This window comes from Fundulus heteroclitus, chromosome 12 (assembly GCF_011125445.2).
Source record: "Fundulus heteroclitus isolate FHET01 chromosome 12, MU-UCD_Fhet_4.1, whole genome shotgun sequence".
In the NCBI taxonomy this organism is placed as follows: domain Eukaryota; kingdom Metazoa; phylum Chordata; class Actinopteri; order Cyprinodontiformes; family Fundulidae; genus Fundulus; species Fundulus heteroclitus.
In genome coordinates this window covers 9326857-9345638 of record NC_046372.1, presented here as the reverse complement: position 1 = coordinate 9345638, position 18782 = coordinate 9326857, and the positions used below count along the sequence as shown (strand labels likewise).

The window sequence follows — 18782 nt, the reverse complement described above, 5'->3', positions numbered from 1 at the left end:
TAAAGTTAACCGCTCTGTAATTCTCATTGGCTACGTTGCACCTTCTGCTCGTCCCTCATTGGCCAACGTCGGCGATAACTTACAAAAGCGCGCGTCAGGTGTTTTAAATTCCATTGGACGAAAACGGTTCCGCGCACAAGCGAAAGCTTCTCCTGATTGGCTCGCGGTGCCATGGGCACGGCTTCTATTGGCTGCTCCTGAAACAGGGTGTAGGATCTCTGCGGCTATTGGACGGAAGACTGCTCAGGCGGGAGTTTGCAACGCGGGACGACACTAGTGCAGGAACACACAGGTCAGTTCAGAGGAGCCGCTGCGGCTGGAGGGGAATTTCACACAGTGCTCCCTGCTTGGCTACTTTTAGGATATTCTGAAGCAGATTTTTTTTTTATATACCTTTCTGGAAATGAAGGACATATTTACCCCGGACTGAAAAAGCGCCGTTTTGGACATATATATATTTTGTTAAAGCAGACAGCAAGTTTTACTTTTTTTTTTCTTTGCGTTTTTTGAGGCACGTGTGCTGTTATTGTACCTATAATGGCCGACAGCAAGCACCCGCACGTCATTTTCTGCAACGACTCGCCCAAAAGGGTTTTGGTGTCTGTCATCAAGACTCCGATCAAGCCCAGGAAGCTGGAGGGCCTGACTCCGACGAGCCCGGGTTTCAGCGACTTCATGGTCTACCCCTGGAAGTGGGGAGAGAACGCCCACAATGTGACCCTGAGCCCGGGCTCTGCGAGCGGGGACGCGTCCCCGACCGGGTCACAGACAGCCAGGGAGGCGGACAGCGCTCCGTCTCCTGATCAGATCAAGGTAAAACAGATTGCTTTTACTCACAACCCGGCGCAGTGCTTCACATTGGATGAGCTGTTCAGTTATTCTTTATTTCTAATGAATGAAGTTTACCATTGTTGACTTGCGAACCTTTTGACAGAAGTTTGTAATTAGTGACACGTGTGTAAAGATGTGGTTCTGACACGCAGAGGCGAGCATTAAAGATGCGATTTTTATTCATGTGGCCAAGATGGAGAGTCATTTAAAAAACGCCCGCGCATTAGGGTGTGACGGTGACAGTCTGGATTTTTAAACCCTGCAGCTGCTCTTAGAACATGACGTGTAGCCGCGCGCCAAAAATGTAACCGGAAGTGAATGAGCTACAGCGAAGCCAATATGGTTGCCCTTTTATTACACGTGAGCTCGTGGACGTTATAACTGAATCCTGCAATCTGTCCACCTCCCTGTGTACCTGGACAAATTATTATTATTATTATTATTATTATTATTATTATTATTATTATTATTATTGACAATCTGTGGATGCTCACGGCATAAAAGTTGACAAGGTTGTATATTTTGGAATATATATATATATATATATATATATATATATATATATATATATATATATATATATATATATATATATATATATATATTACATCTTTTAAATGGCCTTTGAGAAATATGTTCCTCCTCAGTTTTTCTTCTGCTATGAACTCTCATTGAAATGCATTTGGCATACATTGCCATTGCAGTTTAACTTCTGTTTTATTTTATTTTTTCATTCCCTGATGGTAAAATCTTTTTGAGTTTGATCCCAAAAAAAAAACACACTTAGGTTTTTGTTGTTGAAAATGTTTTGCTTTTCATCTGAAGGTCTTTCTCAAGGATATTGAGAGAGACTTTTACACTTGGGGTGACCGTGGGAATAGAGTTACCTCTTTAACAAAATTCAAAAAGTTGCTTAACAGGATACAAATACAAATTTCCTTGCAAGTTTTTTTGCGGCAGATATTATTTCCAGGCATGTTCGGATAAGAAACAATGCTAAAACTGACAACTGAGAAGTTAAAGAGCCAGAAAATTAATTTATATTTGTGTATGTTCAGGACTGAAGTTTGTAATGGAAGTAATTTGTAAGAAATCTGCTGCTGCATCATATTTTTGCAGCTGACAGAACACAGGTGGAAAACAAAATGAATAGACCTTTAGGGGCTAATATGCTTTGTACATGATGTTAATATGCGTCTCGCAGAGATTCAGTTGAGTTTTATTTATATGTTGTCGAATTACAACAAATACATTTACAAACTAGTCCTATTCATATACTGGTACACATAATTTATTTTGGTCCAAATTCAACTTTTTCTAATCTAGTCATATTCAAATCCAGTGCTATTAAATCCTAATAATAACAATACGGTCAAATGTTATAGATGGCGTATTGCCCAATTTGGATAAATGCTGTTTGGCTAAATGATGTGGCGACAGTGGGAAGGAATGGCTGCCTTTAAACATCCAGCAGAAACAAGGCTAATGTTAACCAGCCATATGACTAGAGAGAAGACACACAAAAACACAGAACTGGTCCAGGCGTACTTTCTATGGCAAAGAAAGAAAGTAAACAAGGTTAAAGGCTACAATAGCCCTTTTAGTAGGTTGGGCTTTGGATATGGATTATTGAGTACTTGGTCAGTAGTACTGGTTAACAGTAGGGCTGGGTATCATCTAGGATGAGCCGATTCGATACGATTCTCGATACACAGCTCACGATACGATACGATTCTCGATACATAGCTCAGCTTGATTTGATTCCAATATCGATATTTATTACTTTGAATTAATGCCCAGTGATTCAATCACCAAAATCAGCCAAATATTATGTTTATGTTCTATTTATTGATCACAGACATATTAACAGGAAAATAAAGTGCATTTGCTTCAATGCATTTAACGTGTCACAGAAACCAAAAATGTGCCCAAACATCTGATTTTAGGGACAAAGGAGCTTCTAAAATCCTGTCGGCCGTTCCACAAATTCGTCTCACTTGCTCTCCTTCGCTGTGAACTGTAATGGTTGCGCTGTAATAACGCCCCCTAGAGGTTGGGAGGTATATCGATATTGAAAGCCAGAATATCGATATTAAATCGTTTTTAAAAATATCGATATTAATCTTTATATCGATTTTTATGCACAGCCCTAGTTAACAGATCAGATTGTGTCTGGTTGCCAGGATGGTATCCGCAGAGGCCGGCCACGGGCAGACACGGTCCGGGAGCTGATAAGCGAGGGCGAGACCTCCTCCAGCCGCATCCGCTGCAACATCTGCAACCGGGTGTTCCCCAGAGAGAAGTCCCTGCAGGCTCATAAGAGGACACACACAGGTGAGTGTGTCAGAGACACCGCTGGTAGATGAAGATGCAGGATGCAGCCGATGGGAGCAGAACCTTTCAGCGGAGGGATGGGTGACGCAGGAGACTTTTTATACGATGGTGTGAATCGATTGATGGAGCTGAGGACTGGATGTCGAAATGCAGCTGATTAATATTCCCATATGAGCATTTTTTTTTTTCCTTTTTGATAGTAATTCACATCAACAGAACCTTAAAAAGCTGCAATTATTCAGCAGCACAGTAGTTCCTCAGGGAGGTCCTAGATTTAAAAATCCAGGCAATTCAAGTTGAGCCACGATCAAAAACTAAGTTGTGAAGTAGCCCTTAACTGCACGGCTGGACCAAATACCATCAACGCGGCGTGTTATTTCAGGATTTATGGAGCCTACCAAAATTAAACTAATTTAGATAAAATTTTTGTGCTTTAGCGTCTAAAATGTTATCAATCTGTTGGAAAATCAGAACAGTGAGCGAGAGTCCTGTCTTCTGATTTCTGCTGTATGTTTCCAGCATATATTACTAGTTTAAAAGGGGAAAGTGTGTAATCAAGATGTCCAATTTTTTACCCCCCCATCCAGGAGAGAGACCCTATCTGTGCGACTACCCCAACTGTGGCAAGGCGTTTGTCCAGAGCGGCCAGCTGAAGACTCACCAGCGGCTGCACACCGGGGAAAAACCCTTTGTCTGCTCAGAGAAAGGTGGGTCGGCCATGCTTTTTAAAAAAATAAATAAAATAAATACGATCGCCTTGATGGCGGCGTTGTCAGATCAAGCCCAGACCTTTTCATACTTTCACTTTCAGTCACTTTTAGGTACTTTTGTGTTATTTTAAAGGGGCTCAGTTGGAGCACCTGGAAAGTACCTAAAAGCCACAACATGAGTAGATGCTTTGCTTCTGATTAATACAGAGATTGACTATAACATGTTGTCTCATGTCTTTATATTTGTTTTTATTCATGTCTCTTGTTTTTTTTTATTCTTTTTTTTGGGCACAGGATGTGGCAGTCGGTTCACCCATGCCAACCGCCACTGCCCCAAGCATCCTTTCTCCCGTCTGAACAGAGAGGAACCGAAGGCGGGTGTGGGAAAGGCTCAGTCTGTGGACAACAAGGCGGTGGCAGAGTGGCTGGCTAAGTGAGTAAATTCCCACTAAAGGAGCCGATCTGGCCAGAGAAACATACCCTAAAGTTGTTTACTTTTGTCGTTTGAATTTCTGTCCTGATCATCTTAGAATCAGAATCAAGTTTAATCGCCAAGTAGGTTTCCACTTACAAGGAATTTGACTTAGTGTTAATGGTACAGACAAAAAAAATAAGAATACAATGTCCAGATGGTCTAAAACAAAAATGATGACAAGAATCAAAATCGCGTCGAAGAGTTTTAATCTCGAGACACGCCGGATCCGACTTGGCATCCGACCCGACGGTAAAATCGGATCGGATGAAGTCGTGCCGATTATTACTTCTGGTTTCCCATCAAATATGGGAATAAGTCATGAGTCAGACATGATGGCAAAGTAAAATAAATCCGGATTGGGGAAAATACAAAGTAAAATCTCTGAGTCGTCCCCATAAAAGTTTGTCTGGAAGCACGCAGCTCAATAACGAATCAGTAAAAACATTTTAATAAACATAGATATTAACCCATGGAAGGAGCTCAGAGGTACAGGAAACAAAGTGAAACGCCGTTCTTTGGGCTTTTTGGAGCAGCAGCTGCAGTTTTGGTCAGTTTATGCTGGACGTATTTCTGGTATGTCAGGAAAAAAAAAGTGTATTGGACACATTGCTTCCGAAAATTGTCCAGATCCGACTCCGACTTTAAGGCAAGGCAAGGCAAGGCAAATTTATTTATATAGCACAATTCAGTACAGAGACAATGCAAAGTGCTTTACATTATTAAAATATAGGGAAAAAAAGCAAGTAGGGATAGAATGTAGAAACAAAAAAAGAACATTTAAAAACAGTAAAACAGTTTAACTTGAACATTCTAAGGCAATTTTAGAGCTTCCCGGTCTCCTCCAACCACTCCACCCTTTGCTGTGTCGCCCCGGGCAGTTTCCCGTATCAAAGCCCGCCATCAATGCTGCAAAATAGTTTTTCTTCTCATTTTTGCTGCTGATATACGCCGAGACGTTTTTTTTTTTGATTGAGATCCTCTTTAATCCTCCAGGTACTGGGAAACCCGCGAGCAGCGCGCTCCCACGACCATCAAGACGAAGCCGCAGGGCAAGGCGAGGCCGGAGGACCAGGAGCAGCAGGATCCCATGAGGTTCCTCCACTCTGACGAGGAGAACGGGGAAGAGCCGGAGGCCGCGGAGGAAGAGAAGGCTAATGCTGGGGGCGGGGCGGCCAGGCGACGCCTTCAGGAGCAGAGGGAGCGTCTCCACGGCGCTCTGGCCCTCATCGAGCTGGCCAACAACCTGTCTCCCTGAGGACCCTCCCCCACCCAGGACTCCCCCCCCCTCCTCTAATCCGCCTTCCTGCAGTACGTGCTGTAGCTCAAAGTTCTTCATAAACGCAGATCAACGCCTAGTTTAGTTCACTTTATTAAGTTGTGCAACCAGACTTGGAGAAAGAAGCTAACTTGGCCTGAGATCAGTGTTAAAGCACAGAATCATCCCCCCCTCCCCCTCCCTCTCCCCCTCCCTCTCCCTCTCCCTCTCAGCACCAGGAAGGCACAAGCTAAAGCACCTTACTCAGCTTCCATTTGAACCTTTTGGCTGCTATCAATGTAGGTTTGACAACATGAAGAATGTCTCTTTCCTCTGTCTTCTAAAGGCAAAGGAAGAATACCTGTTATGGTTTGATTCGATTTTGTTTGCACTTTGGTAACGAGTTTTTTTTTTTTTTAAGTATATTGTGGGAATAAGCGTATGACTGATGTGTTTGTATATATATGTGTGGACTAAGCTCAGATGGACCGAATGATGCAGGGTGTGTTCACGGATCCCGCTGTCAGATTGCCCCCCTGCCCCCCCGAAGGGAAACTGTTTTTAGCCTCACTGTTACTACTCTGTTCACAAAACGGGGGCGGGCGGCGGCAAAGTTAGACGCAAAGACACGAGAGAGGCGATCATTGCAAGCCTAATCCGGAAAGTCTGATCATGGAGAAACTAAACAAAAATCAGGCCCTGGTCTCAGTCTGTTAATGTTGCCATGCTCTGCAGAGCCAGCAGGGGTTGCCCTTATCCTGTGTTCTGGACTTCATTCATGCATTTTGTCTTTCTTATCACAAGGAGGCATGGGCCAGTTACTATCATAAGGTTTTTATTTTATTTTAATGTTCTGATTAAGAGAAGAAACAACTTTGGTAGTTTGAAAATCTTTTCAGTTCTGAAAAATATGGATACCCATGTAAACTAAAGGAGGATTGCCCAGCATTCCTATTGAGGCGTCGCAGCGCTTAAAGCTATAGTTGGTAATCCTGTTCAGAAACACTTTTTTTTATAATGGGTAAAATCGTCCTTCCATCCTGAAAGTGGTTAATACATTATGTGTTCACAGAAAGGAAATCCTTCTCTGTGGGAGCTGCAGGCCTGTAAAAACTATAACCAATCCGCTGTTCGGTCCGAAGGGCATGAATTTGTCAGGGTTTTGCTCCTGCTTTCATTCCCTTCTGTCCCTCAGGTTCCAGGGGGAACCACCTTATCTATTGGTTGTCCCACCTGCCAATCACTCTGACGCACTCACCTAACACCAAAGTCCGTGTACGTTCCTTGTTAGTTTCCGCTTGCTGGCTGCGCATGCGCACTTCTAATGTTTATGTATCCGGTTAGCTTAGCGGCTAGGTTAGCGTTTAGCTTCGGTGTTAGCCGTTCATTGTAGCTGCGCTGCTCTCACCGTAGACTTTGAACATGGGCGAGAGTCGCAAGAAGCAAACCGTGTTCATGTTTTTGAGAAGAAGAGGAAGGCCTTAGTAGAAAGAAATAAGACCAGAGTGGATTTGGGAGATTTTTTTCCCCACGCGTTCTCCCTGAAGAGCAGAAGACGGTCTTGCGCATGCGCAGTTATTCAAAAAGGGACTTGGGGAAACTTGCAGAAAAACTGCTGACTCAAGCTTTAAAGTTGCAGGTGGCTGTAAAAAGTGCCTGAGACTGGAGTTTCCTCAGTTTTCCCCCTCAAGTTGCAGCACAGAGCCAGTCAGCAGGCTGAAAGAAGGCTGCTGCGTTTTAACCCTCATTTAAAAGCATGAGAACTTTAGTCGTTTGGAAATATTTCACACTGCAAAACACAGTCGAGTGACTTAAGGAACCCAGCACTCGTCAAACTTAGTAATGCAACGCCTTTCTAAGGAAACAGAAAAGGTGGCTTGCGTGGAGCCCCTTTTCCCCCCACCCCTACCTGCTGCTGCACGCTGCCCGTCAGCTGGCTGAAAGAAGCCATTTTCCGCTCTCTTAGCATAAAGACATCTGGTTGTTTGAAAGCATCAACATTTGTGAAGAGTACAGTCGGGGTAGAAACCAGTCTGCGTATTAACAGTCTGCTGTAAAGCTCCAGTAAAGCTACAGTTTCTCCTGAACATTTTCGCCATGCTTCTCGTCCTCCGCTTTACGCTTCGCACTCGATGAAAGAAGGACGTCACTTTTTCTTTGCCCACGGTACGGTCGTTAGCCCGACTAGATAACATTACCTTGTACTGCCGCTTTTATACCGACTAAAAAAAGAAACTTCTGCCACGGCACATTTTCTTTAGATTAAAAAGATTTTATAGAATACATTGTAACTGCTATTATAAGTAGGTTCAGGAATCTATTTTTATAAAATGAAGTGGGTCAGGTTGTGCATTTTAAACATTTAGTACAAAGGCTGTATTTTATTTGAACATTTATTTACTGTGGTAATTGGCCCATGCCTCGTCACAGGGGAAACCCGCTAGCGGACAGTTTTCCAGCCCAACAGGAGGCGTTTCCATGAGTTGGGTTGTCATCTTTTATATTAAAGGCTGACGGACCAGACGGCATCACAACGGCGTTCTCGTTTAAATTTTTTTTTTTATATTTATTTCTTTTCTTGCTGACATCTTGTTTGTTATCTTTTGAGTGCTGGAATCATTATTTAATAGTTTGACGGAGAAATCAAGTCATGAATAAAAAGCACTTAATGGCCGTAAAGTCTCGGATTAAGCTTGCAATGCAGTAAAGATTCGATTTATTGTTTGTGCAGGAAATGTTTTTTTTTTTTTTTCATAAACTGATTTGAGTGTTGCTGGGTGGTTTTGGATTTGTTTTTCCCCCATTTTTTATTTTTTATTTTTTTTTTAACTTCGACACTACATCATTTTTAACACTGTACAAAGCCCCTGATGTTCTGCCTCTGATCGGTTTAGGGAAACTCTTCCTCCAGCTGTGCTTTCGATCTGGTTCACAAATTACCCTTTAAAGAGGCAAAATAATAATAATCTGAGAAGAAAAAGATAAAAGATTTAATGAGCCCAACCCAATAGTTTGTTTTATGGTTTGAGTAAATTAAGGCATTTAATATATATATAGTTTTTTTTTCTTTTAGACAACAAAATGAGTATGCACACTATTTACAAAAAGCTTCGAAGTTTTAATTTTAGTTTCAGTTTTTTGCTTCTGCTAACATCCTTCCGCAGTGTTCATCATGTTTGACAGTATAGAGGGATCCTGCTTGCTGGTAGATGTTTTATTTTTTATTTTCTACACGTTGTAAACATAAGATTTCTCTGACAGGCTGTCCACACCGTTATCTCATCGTTGATCAATAAAACATTCACTGAATCTGACACAAACTGTTGTGGCACTTCTTGTTTATTTGGGGTTAGTTTTGAATAAAATGTGGATTAAATAGCTTTAGGAATGTTTGTTAAAAGCTCTTCATATAAAAAACAGACACAGAAGTGCTGAATAAGTAGATTCTTCAATGTGAAGCAGGATAACGCCACCTAGTGGTTAAAGGTTTCCTCGGCTCAGGGTTTCCTGGATGGATCTTCTGTAATGAGAATCTTCAGCTCCTGGGATGATTCTGCGTTATTTCCAGGTGACTGACTGCTGTTGAAGGTGAAGAAAGAGTAGACTAGTCCTCCTGACATGCTGCAAAGAAAATGACAAGCAGGAGTACAATGATCAGAACGCATTCTGATCGGTTTAATGTATAAGGTCCCGACACTCTTCGATCTTCAAAAATACAAACATTAATTACAGAAAACACTTCAGGTTACAGCATCCAATGTCTAGAAGATAATTTTCTTAGATATAAAATGCTTCTTACATCAACTAATGTCAAAATAATCTTATTTTTAACCCAGCATAACTAGTTTTAGTCAACCTTGTGCATCTATTTGCTTGCTGACTGAGAACAGGGTGACTGTGGCTTGATGGGTTGAGTAGTCGTCTGGCAATCAGAAGTGGGTTCGATTCCAGCTTCCCCTTGCCACATGTCGATGTGCCCTTTAACCCCAAAATGCCTACTGAGCTGCATCTCGGTGTATGGGGAGTGTTGGCCTAGTGGTTAGAGCAGCGTCTTGCACTCAGAGAAGGTTGCAAGTGCCCGGTTCGATTCCTAGTCCCTGAGCAAGACCCTTAACCCCAGATTGCTCCCCTGGTGCCGCACATGGCAGCTCACTGCTCCCCAAGGGTGATGGGTTAAAAGCAGAGAACACATTTTGTTGTAATGTATGTTTCAATGACAATAAAGATGATTTTACTATTAACAGTCAAATAATACTATTATATCATGTTATCATGCCTGTTTCTTCCAAAGTCAAATAGGATATCTCACGATTTGTTGGCCTCAACTGCGCCCCGTTGAACGATTTGATGCATCCCCCTGACCACAATTTAAGAGTGATACAAATCTGGCCCCCCAGCCCAGGCGCCACATGCAGCTGGACACTTCTAAATATGATTTTAGGTTGAGATTTTAACTGACAAAAGTCTTCAAATAGATTTTAGCTTTTGTTTGTTTGTTTAGTTTTCATCACATAATTGGACCACAAACATCCAGTGAATTCTACACAGAGCACCCATTCATTAAGCCTCCCTAATTCTAGTCAATGTTTTCAAAGAAAGAGTGGTCCATATTACATTGTGGTTGCAGACAACAACAAAAAAACATCATTTGGACCATAGGAACAATTCTTTTATAGAAAATACTTAGAAAAAAGGCATACAATTTGATAATTTCTATGATGATTTAGAGATCCATTAAATGTCATCAAAAATCTGATAATTTCCTTTAAATATTGTGAATAAACAAAAACTAATTCACTATACAATGAAATATTAATTTTCATGGCCAGCTACTGCTTTAAAAATGACAATTTTCAACCATTTGGGAAAGGTTTGGTCAGCTGTTCTTCACACTATTAGAGACTTTTAATCTGGATCTGTGGTCCTCAAACAGCATTTAAACCTTAAACTTATAAACTGATCAAAGGTGAGGAACTGTATTTGGTGCGGTCTGTGCGATACAGATATGAACAAGGAGCTGATCTTAATCCATATAAAAGAAAAAAAACCCTAAAATAACATTTTATCCCTTTGCCCAATTGTAAATTTCTACTTGCGCTGTGTGCTGCTTCATGATCTGTGACTCAGATGTCCAAAATGTTCGAGAAAAGTGTGGAACATTTTGCTCAGATAAACCCAGCAAATATGTCCAACATGTTTTCATACTAAATTAAGCGATATCTTCATTAAGAATGCAGATGAACCCTGGGTGATGGGTTGAATCGCTGGGGGAGATGAGTCTGCTAACCGGGATGAGGTGGAATGGCTGACGTGTGGCGCAGCGATAATGACCTGCTGCTGGACACGTCCAAAACTAAGGAGCCAATCACAGAAAGGGCGAGGGACTTCCGCTTCCTGGTAATCCACCTAGAGGAGAAACTGACCTGGGGCAGAAGCACCACAATGCAAAAACAACTAGAAATAAGTAAAATGTTCTTAAAATTAGTGTATTTGTCCTTGATTTGAGCAGGTAAATAAGATGATTTGCCAATAGAATAAGATTTTTGGACTTAAAACAGGAACAATTCATCTCCATCATCTAATTTCAAGTGCAGTATATCTAATTATCTTATTTTAGGGGTCAAAATACTCATTCCATTGGCAGATGATCTTATTTACCTGCTCAAATCAAGCATAAATACGCTAACTTTAAGAATATTTTACTTATTTTTAGATCCGTTTTTGCAGCAGGTGGTAAAGAAGGCAGAGCGAAGACGCCGCTTTCTGGGAATCCTCAGGAAAAATAACACCAACCAGACCCTGCTTGTGTCTTTTTTACCGCTCCACCACGGAGATGGACACCACATACTGCCTTCTCTGCGTGGTTTGCCAGGCTGCGGCGGTGGCAAATTGGAAAAAAGCTCCAGAGGGTCACCAAAATAGCAGAGAAATTCATTGGGTGTCTGCTGCCTACACCGGAAGACCTTCATTACGGTTATAGTTGGGCCAAAAAACTCCAAAAGGACCAATCCCACCCCGGCCGTTCTCTCTTAGAGCCCATCAGCACCATCAAAGCAAGAACAAGCAGACTGAAAAACTGTTTATCCATCCGCTTAGAGCTATGACAGCCACTGAAATCAAATTGCCATATATGTCATATGTCACTCTGAAATAAGTGCAATATCTGTTATTGTTCAATCGTGTTAAATCCTCGTTGATATCCTAACAATCAACACTTTTATAAATCCTTTGTTTATTACTTTATACTTTTTTATATCTGCACTGGAAAGGCTCGCGCCCTTAGTTTTTGTTGTAACTTGTTGCAATGACAAAAAAAAAAAAAATCAGCATCGGTATTTAAGCAGGATTGATTGAAAGTAATAATAAAAGATTATGTCTCATGCTTGAACGTGTGAATCAAATTAATATTCAGCTGTTAAAAAAAAAAAAAACATCACACAGGCAGAACAACCAAACCAAAGTAAGATCCTCACCAAATGCTGAGGCCGAGGAAGTTAGTCCAGGAGAACAGGTAGTCTCCACCCACAAAGATACCCACGTAAGCAACGGCCACATTCTGAGGGGAGAAAACAAATATTATAATTGGTGTATAAAAAAAAACTGCAGGAAGCACAAAAAGCCTGAAGAACTGGAAAGTCGAGCTCCCGGCTCGAGGTTGAAAAAACGGAGCGGATCTCAGTTTCCTGCTTTGAGTGAAGGCCTTTGACCCAGTTTGCGCTCACCTTTATGGCCCCTACAACTGTAGTTGTAAGCGCCGAGTTATAATAGCTGCAGAGGACTATTGAGTACATCAATACAAATCTGATGAGAGAGAGAAAAAAAAACCAGACAAGTTTTAATAAAGCTTTATCAGGTGACAAGAATCACATCCAATAATAATTTGTAAAGTTTATCACTGTAGCAAAGGACTGAGTGTTGCTGGAACATACCCCATGAAGCAGGACAGAAGGAAGCAGAAACTAAATGTAACTTTGCTCCAGTCCTCAAATGAGAGCGCCTGAGGACGAAAACAGAAAACGGAGAGCGTGATAAAAAAAAAAAAAAACTCTCAGCCTTGGCCTACAGATACAACCCGTGGAAGGCATCGGTTGTACCTTGTGTAAATCTCCTGTGAACGCACTGGCCAAGACAGTGGGGAAGACGATGATCAGCGAATTGTAAAACAAGACGCCGTACTTCCCAAGGCCCTGTGCACAAACATAAAGGGATTGAAACGTTGTTTTTAATAGATTAACTTCTCTCAGATACAGTTAAGACCCAGATTATGCACAACACTGGCAGACCTTAGATTTAAAAATTATTTTCATTCAACCGAGAAGTTTGTTTCTGATAGAGAAGGAGACTTTGTGTCAGTTTTGAAGAACAACTAAAACCATTTTATCCTCCTTTTATTAAAAATGACAAGTGAAAAATGATTTATACCTCTCTTCACAATCTATGGACAGATCTTTATCAGTAACAGGATTGCAGCAATGAAAACAGACGTTTACCCGACTTTATGCGGAAATCTGACCCTTTAACACGAAGTTTGACAGACGAACGGTGAACAAGGACCTGTGTCAGGCTTTTTTTTTCCGAATTTTGTTCCCCAATTTCTTAAAGACATGACACAGAGATAGTGTTCATCCACTGTGTAAAATGCTTTTCTGAGCGCACTGCCACGGTCAGATCCAACGAGTTAACGGAAAAGGGATATAAAAGCAACCGAAGTCCAAAAAAATTTAAAAAAAACATTGACAGGACCTTAAAAACCTTAGAAAGCTAACAATCAAGACCCCTTTAAGAGGTCAGGGGAGAATCTGACTTCTTTGTGGCAACCGTCTAAAGAAAATAGAGTTGCTTTAAAACCTTTTTCCATGTAAAAACACTTTTGCACTGCAAAAACAGAACTAAATAAAATTTTCTTTAAATGAGTGTATTTATCCTTGATTTGAGCAGGTAAATAAGGTGATTTGCCATTAGAATAAGATTTTTCCACTTAAAACAGGAACAATTCAGCTCCATAATCTTATTTCAAGTGCAGGATGTCTAATTATCTTATTTTAGGGGCAAATATACCCATTCCATTGGCAGACAATCTTATATACTGGCTCAAATCAAGGACGAACAGACTAACTTTAAGAACATTTTACTTGTTTTTCAATCCGTTTTTGCAGTGTGAGCAGGTAACTGAATGTAAATATGCTGCAGTTTGAGTTTGCTGAAGATAAATATTATCTGGCTAAAGAAAATGCATTAAACCTTCTTTCTTAGCTGAGCTGGTCAGTGTAATCTACTATAACTAAAAAAAAACACAAAAACACACCGACACAGTAACTGAATCAATAGTGGCAGAAACACTGTGCAGGATGTACACTAAGTTGTACCGAGGAAAGATAGGGAGGACATCAGGAAAAGGATGCTGAGGCTGGAAGTGCCAGGCAGGAGGCCTAAAGGAGGACCAAAGAGGAGATTCATGGATGGAGTGAAAGTGGACGTGAAGTTAGTTGGTGTGAGAGGTGAAGAGGCAGCAGATAGGGGTCAGATGGAGACGGATGACTCGCTGTGGTGTCTACTGAAAGGGAAAAGCCCAAAGAAGGAGATGGATGTGCGCTGAACCCCTACCTGATCTCCAAGTTTCTTCTTGGTGTAAACCCCAGTGGCTGCGGTGAAGGCATCGTTGAGGAGAATGAAAGTGTAGGCCTCCACGTCAAAGGCCAGGTCAGAACTAACAGATAAAAAGAAGAAGAAAAAAAAAGATTAGAACAAATGCAACAATCGGAACCACAACCAACCTGTAAACATCTAATATTCGAGGTAAATGATAAGTGGGATGAAACAAAATCTGCACCTTGCAGCCACCATGGCCCCGAAGACCATCGTCACAACACAGCCGATGATACGTCTTGGAAATGTTTTTCTAAAAAGAATTAAAAAAAAAATAATTCAAACAAGGGGCTCAAGGTGAAACAAAATGAACACGTCCTTGAACTGCTCAGTCGTTTTAAAGGTCTGCACTGCAAAAACGAAACTAAAAATAAGTCACATTTTCTTGAGATGAGTGTATTTGTCCTTGGTTTGAGCACGTAAAGAAGATGGTTTGCCAGTGGAATTAAATTTTTGCACTTAAAATAGAAACAAGTCATGTCTAGCATCTTATTTCAGGTGCAGTGTATCTAATTATCTTATTTTAGGGGTCAAAATACTCATTCCATTGGCAGACAATCTTATTTACCTGCTCAAATCAAGGACAAATGCACTAATTTCAAGAAATTTTGACTTATTTAGTTTCGTTTTTGCAGTGTGTTTTCCTTGCATTTCAGAGGGTTCTTACCTTAGCAAATAAGCTTCCAGCACCATTGTCATCAGTATGGTGAATTTCCGTAAGACCGTAAACATAGGTAAACTGTAAAAGAGCCGTTTATGAGTGATCACTAGGTGATAAAATCCAACAAACGTGAAGATCTCAAAAAGGTATCCTGCAAGTAAGTCGTGTCAGAACCTGAGTTTTTTGGTGCTGGCCAGTCCTGTTACATGGTTTCCAACATACAGCAGCGGCAGAGGGAAAATCTGCCCGCAAAACATAAATCAATAAAAAACGTTTAAAGATCCTACTCCGCTGTGTGTTTTTACTTTTACCAACAGACACAGCAGGGTAACGGAGGTACAGACTTCCACTAAAGGATTTCGCTTAATTTAATAAAAACTTCCCTGGATGATAAGGAAATTATGAAAGGACATGTTTATTGTGAATTAATCAGGAGGGCAACAGATTTCAAGTGCTAAACAGCAATTTATTCATGCATAAAAGTCTAAAAGCATATTTAAGGCTAATACAAAATAAATAAATCACCCAACCAGTGAAAATGTGTTATTTGGAACATTTATTTTTTTATACAGTCATACACAAAAAGTTTGGGAACCCAGCTTAATTTGGAGGGTTTATTGTTTATTGTTGGCTGAGCTTTCAAGCTCCCTTTCAATGGATGCCATGCCTTGTGGAAACAGCAGTATTTAAGTTCATTGGAGTAAAGAAAACATTAAATATGCATCAAAACAAAATCAAGGTGTATCAATTTGGGCACCCCAACCAACATAATTACCTCAATACATGTTGAACCTTCTTTTGCAAACATAACACCCTCTAGACGCCCTTTATAGTTTTTTAAGGGTGTCTGGATTCAGGGTGGAGGGATGTTTGACAGGTTACTTTTGAAAGAGACAGTCTGCCTTAAAATCATTCAAACAGATTTTATATGATATTCAAGTCAGGAGAGCGACGGTTGCTTCATTACGGCGTGCTTCTCCCTCTGCACGGACCTTCTTTGTGGATTTCAAACCGCGTTTTGGTCCGAATGTCTTGCTGGAATCTCCAACCTCTGCGTAACTTCAGCTTTAGGACGGACGCATCAAATTCATCCTAAAGAATTTGCCGACGCCGGGGAGAATTCATCCAAACCTCGACCTCAACAAGGTTCCCAGTCCCTGAACCAGCCCCCACAGCATGATGGAACCTCCACCAAATTTATTTGCCCGTTTTGTTATGACCAAATAGCAATTTTTTTTGTCTCATCAGTCCAAAGCACTATGATGCTGCACCGTCTGCAGCGAGATGTTCTTGCAGGTCTTTGGAGGATGTCTGTAACCGTTTGGCATCCTGTATGGCCTGCCAGACCTGGATTTAACCGCAACTGTGCCGGCACGGGGCCTCCCGCTTCCTGATAACATTCCTTACAGATAAAACTGACAGTTTACGCACCACAGAGAACGTCATTCATGCCCCCCCCCCCCCCCCCTTCCCTGAACAATCTTTATTTTTAGATCTTTTGAGAGTGTTTTGAGTAATATGTATGGAGCAGCCAGATATAGTTAAATCACGAGTGCCCAAATTATTTCACAAACCGCTGCCTTCTCCTGCTTGAATTTGATTTCAGACAGCTAAATACTGCTTGACAACAACTCTTTGTTGGGGAAAACACCAAGATGATCCCAGGAAATTAAAGACTGTTATCCTTTTTTTTTCTTTTTTCTTTGAAAGAAGGGCGAATTATTGTGCAGGCTGAGATGGTTTCCCAAACTTGTTCATATGACAGTAAATAACTTTAGTGACATTAAGTAATTAAACTGGCATTTAAAGGCGTAAATGCCCTCAGACTTGTTGAATGTATATTATGCTATTGTACATATCTGTAAAACTCTATTCATAGTAATATCCACCTATATATTATATTCGGTACATATCCAACTGTAAATCTAGTTTGCATTACTAGTTATCTATATATTATACTCATATGACAAATCTATCAGTAAAATTCTGTCTATAATAGTATCCATCTCTATATTTATTCAGTAAAAACCCATGTCCTGTACTTATGGAACCATTGTTTATCCTGCACTTGCTGCTATTGCACTTCTGGTTAGACCTAAACTGCATTTCGTTGCCTTGTACCTGTAGCTGTGTAATGACAATAAAGTTCAATATAATCCAATCTAATCTAATCTAATCTAATCTAATCTAATCTAATGTTTGGTAGAAAATGGCTGAATTTTATTTTAATAGAAGTAGAAAAAAAATGAACAAATCAATCAGTAAAGTTTTAATAGCAGTTTTAAGGGGAATAGTTTTTGTCTTTAATGACTTCTGTGGGTAGAAAACAAACTGAGGCTTATTAATAAAGACCATATAACGTTTCTATCAGCTGCTTTGTGTTGTTTAAAGTTTGGGGTTGTTATAACATGTTGTAACATGAGAAAATGTAACGTAAATGTTAATGTAAAACAAAAACAAAAAAAGACAGAAGCTCTTACTTTTAAGAAAACGCTTCTGTCAAAGTCTGGAAACTTCACCACGTTGTTTCTTTTTGCCAAATAAAGGACGACAATAGTAGTGATCATCTACAGGGGGAGAAAGAGAGAGAAACGATGGTGAGTGTTTGCTCTACAGTGAAGGGAAATAAGACCTGCAGAAACGTACCTGTCCAATTCCCAGAAACAGGTAGGAGGGAAATCTGCAGAGTCACGGCACATAAACAAAATCATAATGGAGATAATTACTAATCAGCCAAGTTACAGAGTAAATGCAGCCGCAGGGCAGCGCTTTTACTGGACAAACAAACTTCCTGGGAGCCGATGACAGCGCGGCACTAATCTCCCCCCCACCTGAAGCTGGTCAGCACGGTTTTGTTCACCACGGTGATCAGAAACGAGCTGCCGGCGTAAAACAGGGCGGATGACAGCTTCAGGAGTCTGGGGTGTTCCGCTGGTTCCTTGCAGGCCTCCGTAGACATCTTCCAGGGCAACGACACGCCGAGCAGTCACTGAGCGCCGTAGTTGTAAAACTGGACGTGTCGTTGCAGGAGTTGCGTGATTCGCGAGGTGGTTTCAGTTATGCATTTCCTGAAAATCATTGGCCATATCCGAACGGGAAGGGGGCGGGGCTGGAAGGCCAGGTGGGCGGCGCTGAAGGCTGTTACGCAATCCAGAGGCGGGAGCCATCAAACTGACGCCAGGCAGCCCAACTCCAGCTGATGATATTCAACTATATTCTGTCACTGTGTTTTATTCTGTGAGGCGCTGTTGCTTTTTTTTATTTTATTTTTTAACTCGGCTTAAAGTAGAAGATGTTGCGCCCGAAGTTACGCCAGCAATGCGTAACTTTGACAGAGGTTTTTGTAAAAAAAAAAAAAAAAAATTCCCTGACCTCCCAAACTACTACCTCTAATAATAACCATTACGTCACAGGTTCAATATTACTTTTCATTTAATTTACGATGTAAAAAGCCACCAGAAACAGTTTGGTTAAAATATTTATTATTTTACATTACATTACAGTGAGGTCACAATATATGGTAGCAGCTGTCGTATTCTGTGACGTCTATATTTATATAATAATCATAATGGCACAGGAACTTTTTTTTGACAAAAACCTGGGACCGGACATTAAATAATATTTTTATCTTCGACTTTAGGCCAAGTTACTATCAAAACGCAATAGCTCCTCCCAGACTCAAAAAATACAGTGGTCATAGAATAGGGTGTAACACCGGAACCAAGGGCCCATCCATCCATCCAGGGGAAAATGGATGGATGGGGGAAAAGTTAGAACTCTTGCTCGGCTAAAGGGAAAATAAACTGTTTTCTTTTCCCCTTAGCCGAGGTAAGACTCTTATAGTCCATGTGTAGGATTTGTCTGTACACA

At 40.9% G+C, this 18782-nt stretch overlaps 2 protein-coding genes across 2 annotated transcripts; one reads left to right on the top strand and one right to left on the bottom strand.

The window, feature by feature from the left end:
• Positions 1-203: 203 nt before the first annotated feature.
• znf367 (zinc finger protein 367) lies at positions 204-6043 on the top strand. The gene is made up of 5 exons (XM_012870040.3): positions 204-813; positions 3015-3165; positions 3753-3872; positions 4170-4308; positions 5344-6043. Exons 1-5 carry the CDS (start codon positions 538-540, stop codon positions 5603-5605), a joined length of 948 nt encoding a protein of 315 aa, XP_012725494.1. The 5' UTR covers positions 204-537; the 3' UTR covers positions 5606-6043.
• A 2365-nt stretch (positions 6044-8408) lies between these two features.
• Positions 8409-17993, bottom strand: slc35d2 (solute carrier family 35 member D2). Its single transcript, XM_012870039.3, has 12 exons — positions 17744-17993; positions 17559-17592; positions 17393-17479; positions 15087-15154; positions 14919-14990; positions 14436-14504; positions 14210-14312; positions 12700-12792; positions 12535-12602; positions 12328-12406; positions 12079-12161; positions 8409-9226 (listed from the first exon to the last, which is right to left on the bottom strand). Exons 1-12 carry the CDS (start codon positions 17869-17871, stop codon positions 9103-9105), a joined length of 1008 nt encoding a protein of 335 aa, XP_012725493.1. The 5' UTR covers positions 17872-17993; the 3' UTR covers positions 8409-9102.
• Between the last annotated feature and the right edge of the window lie 789 nt (positions 17994-18782).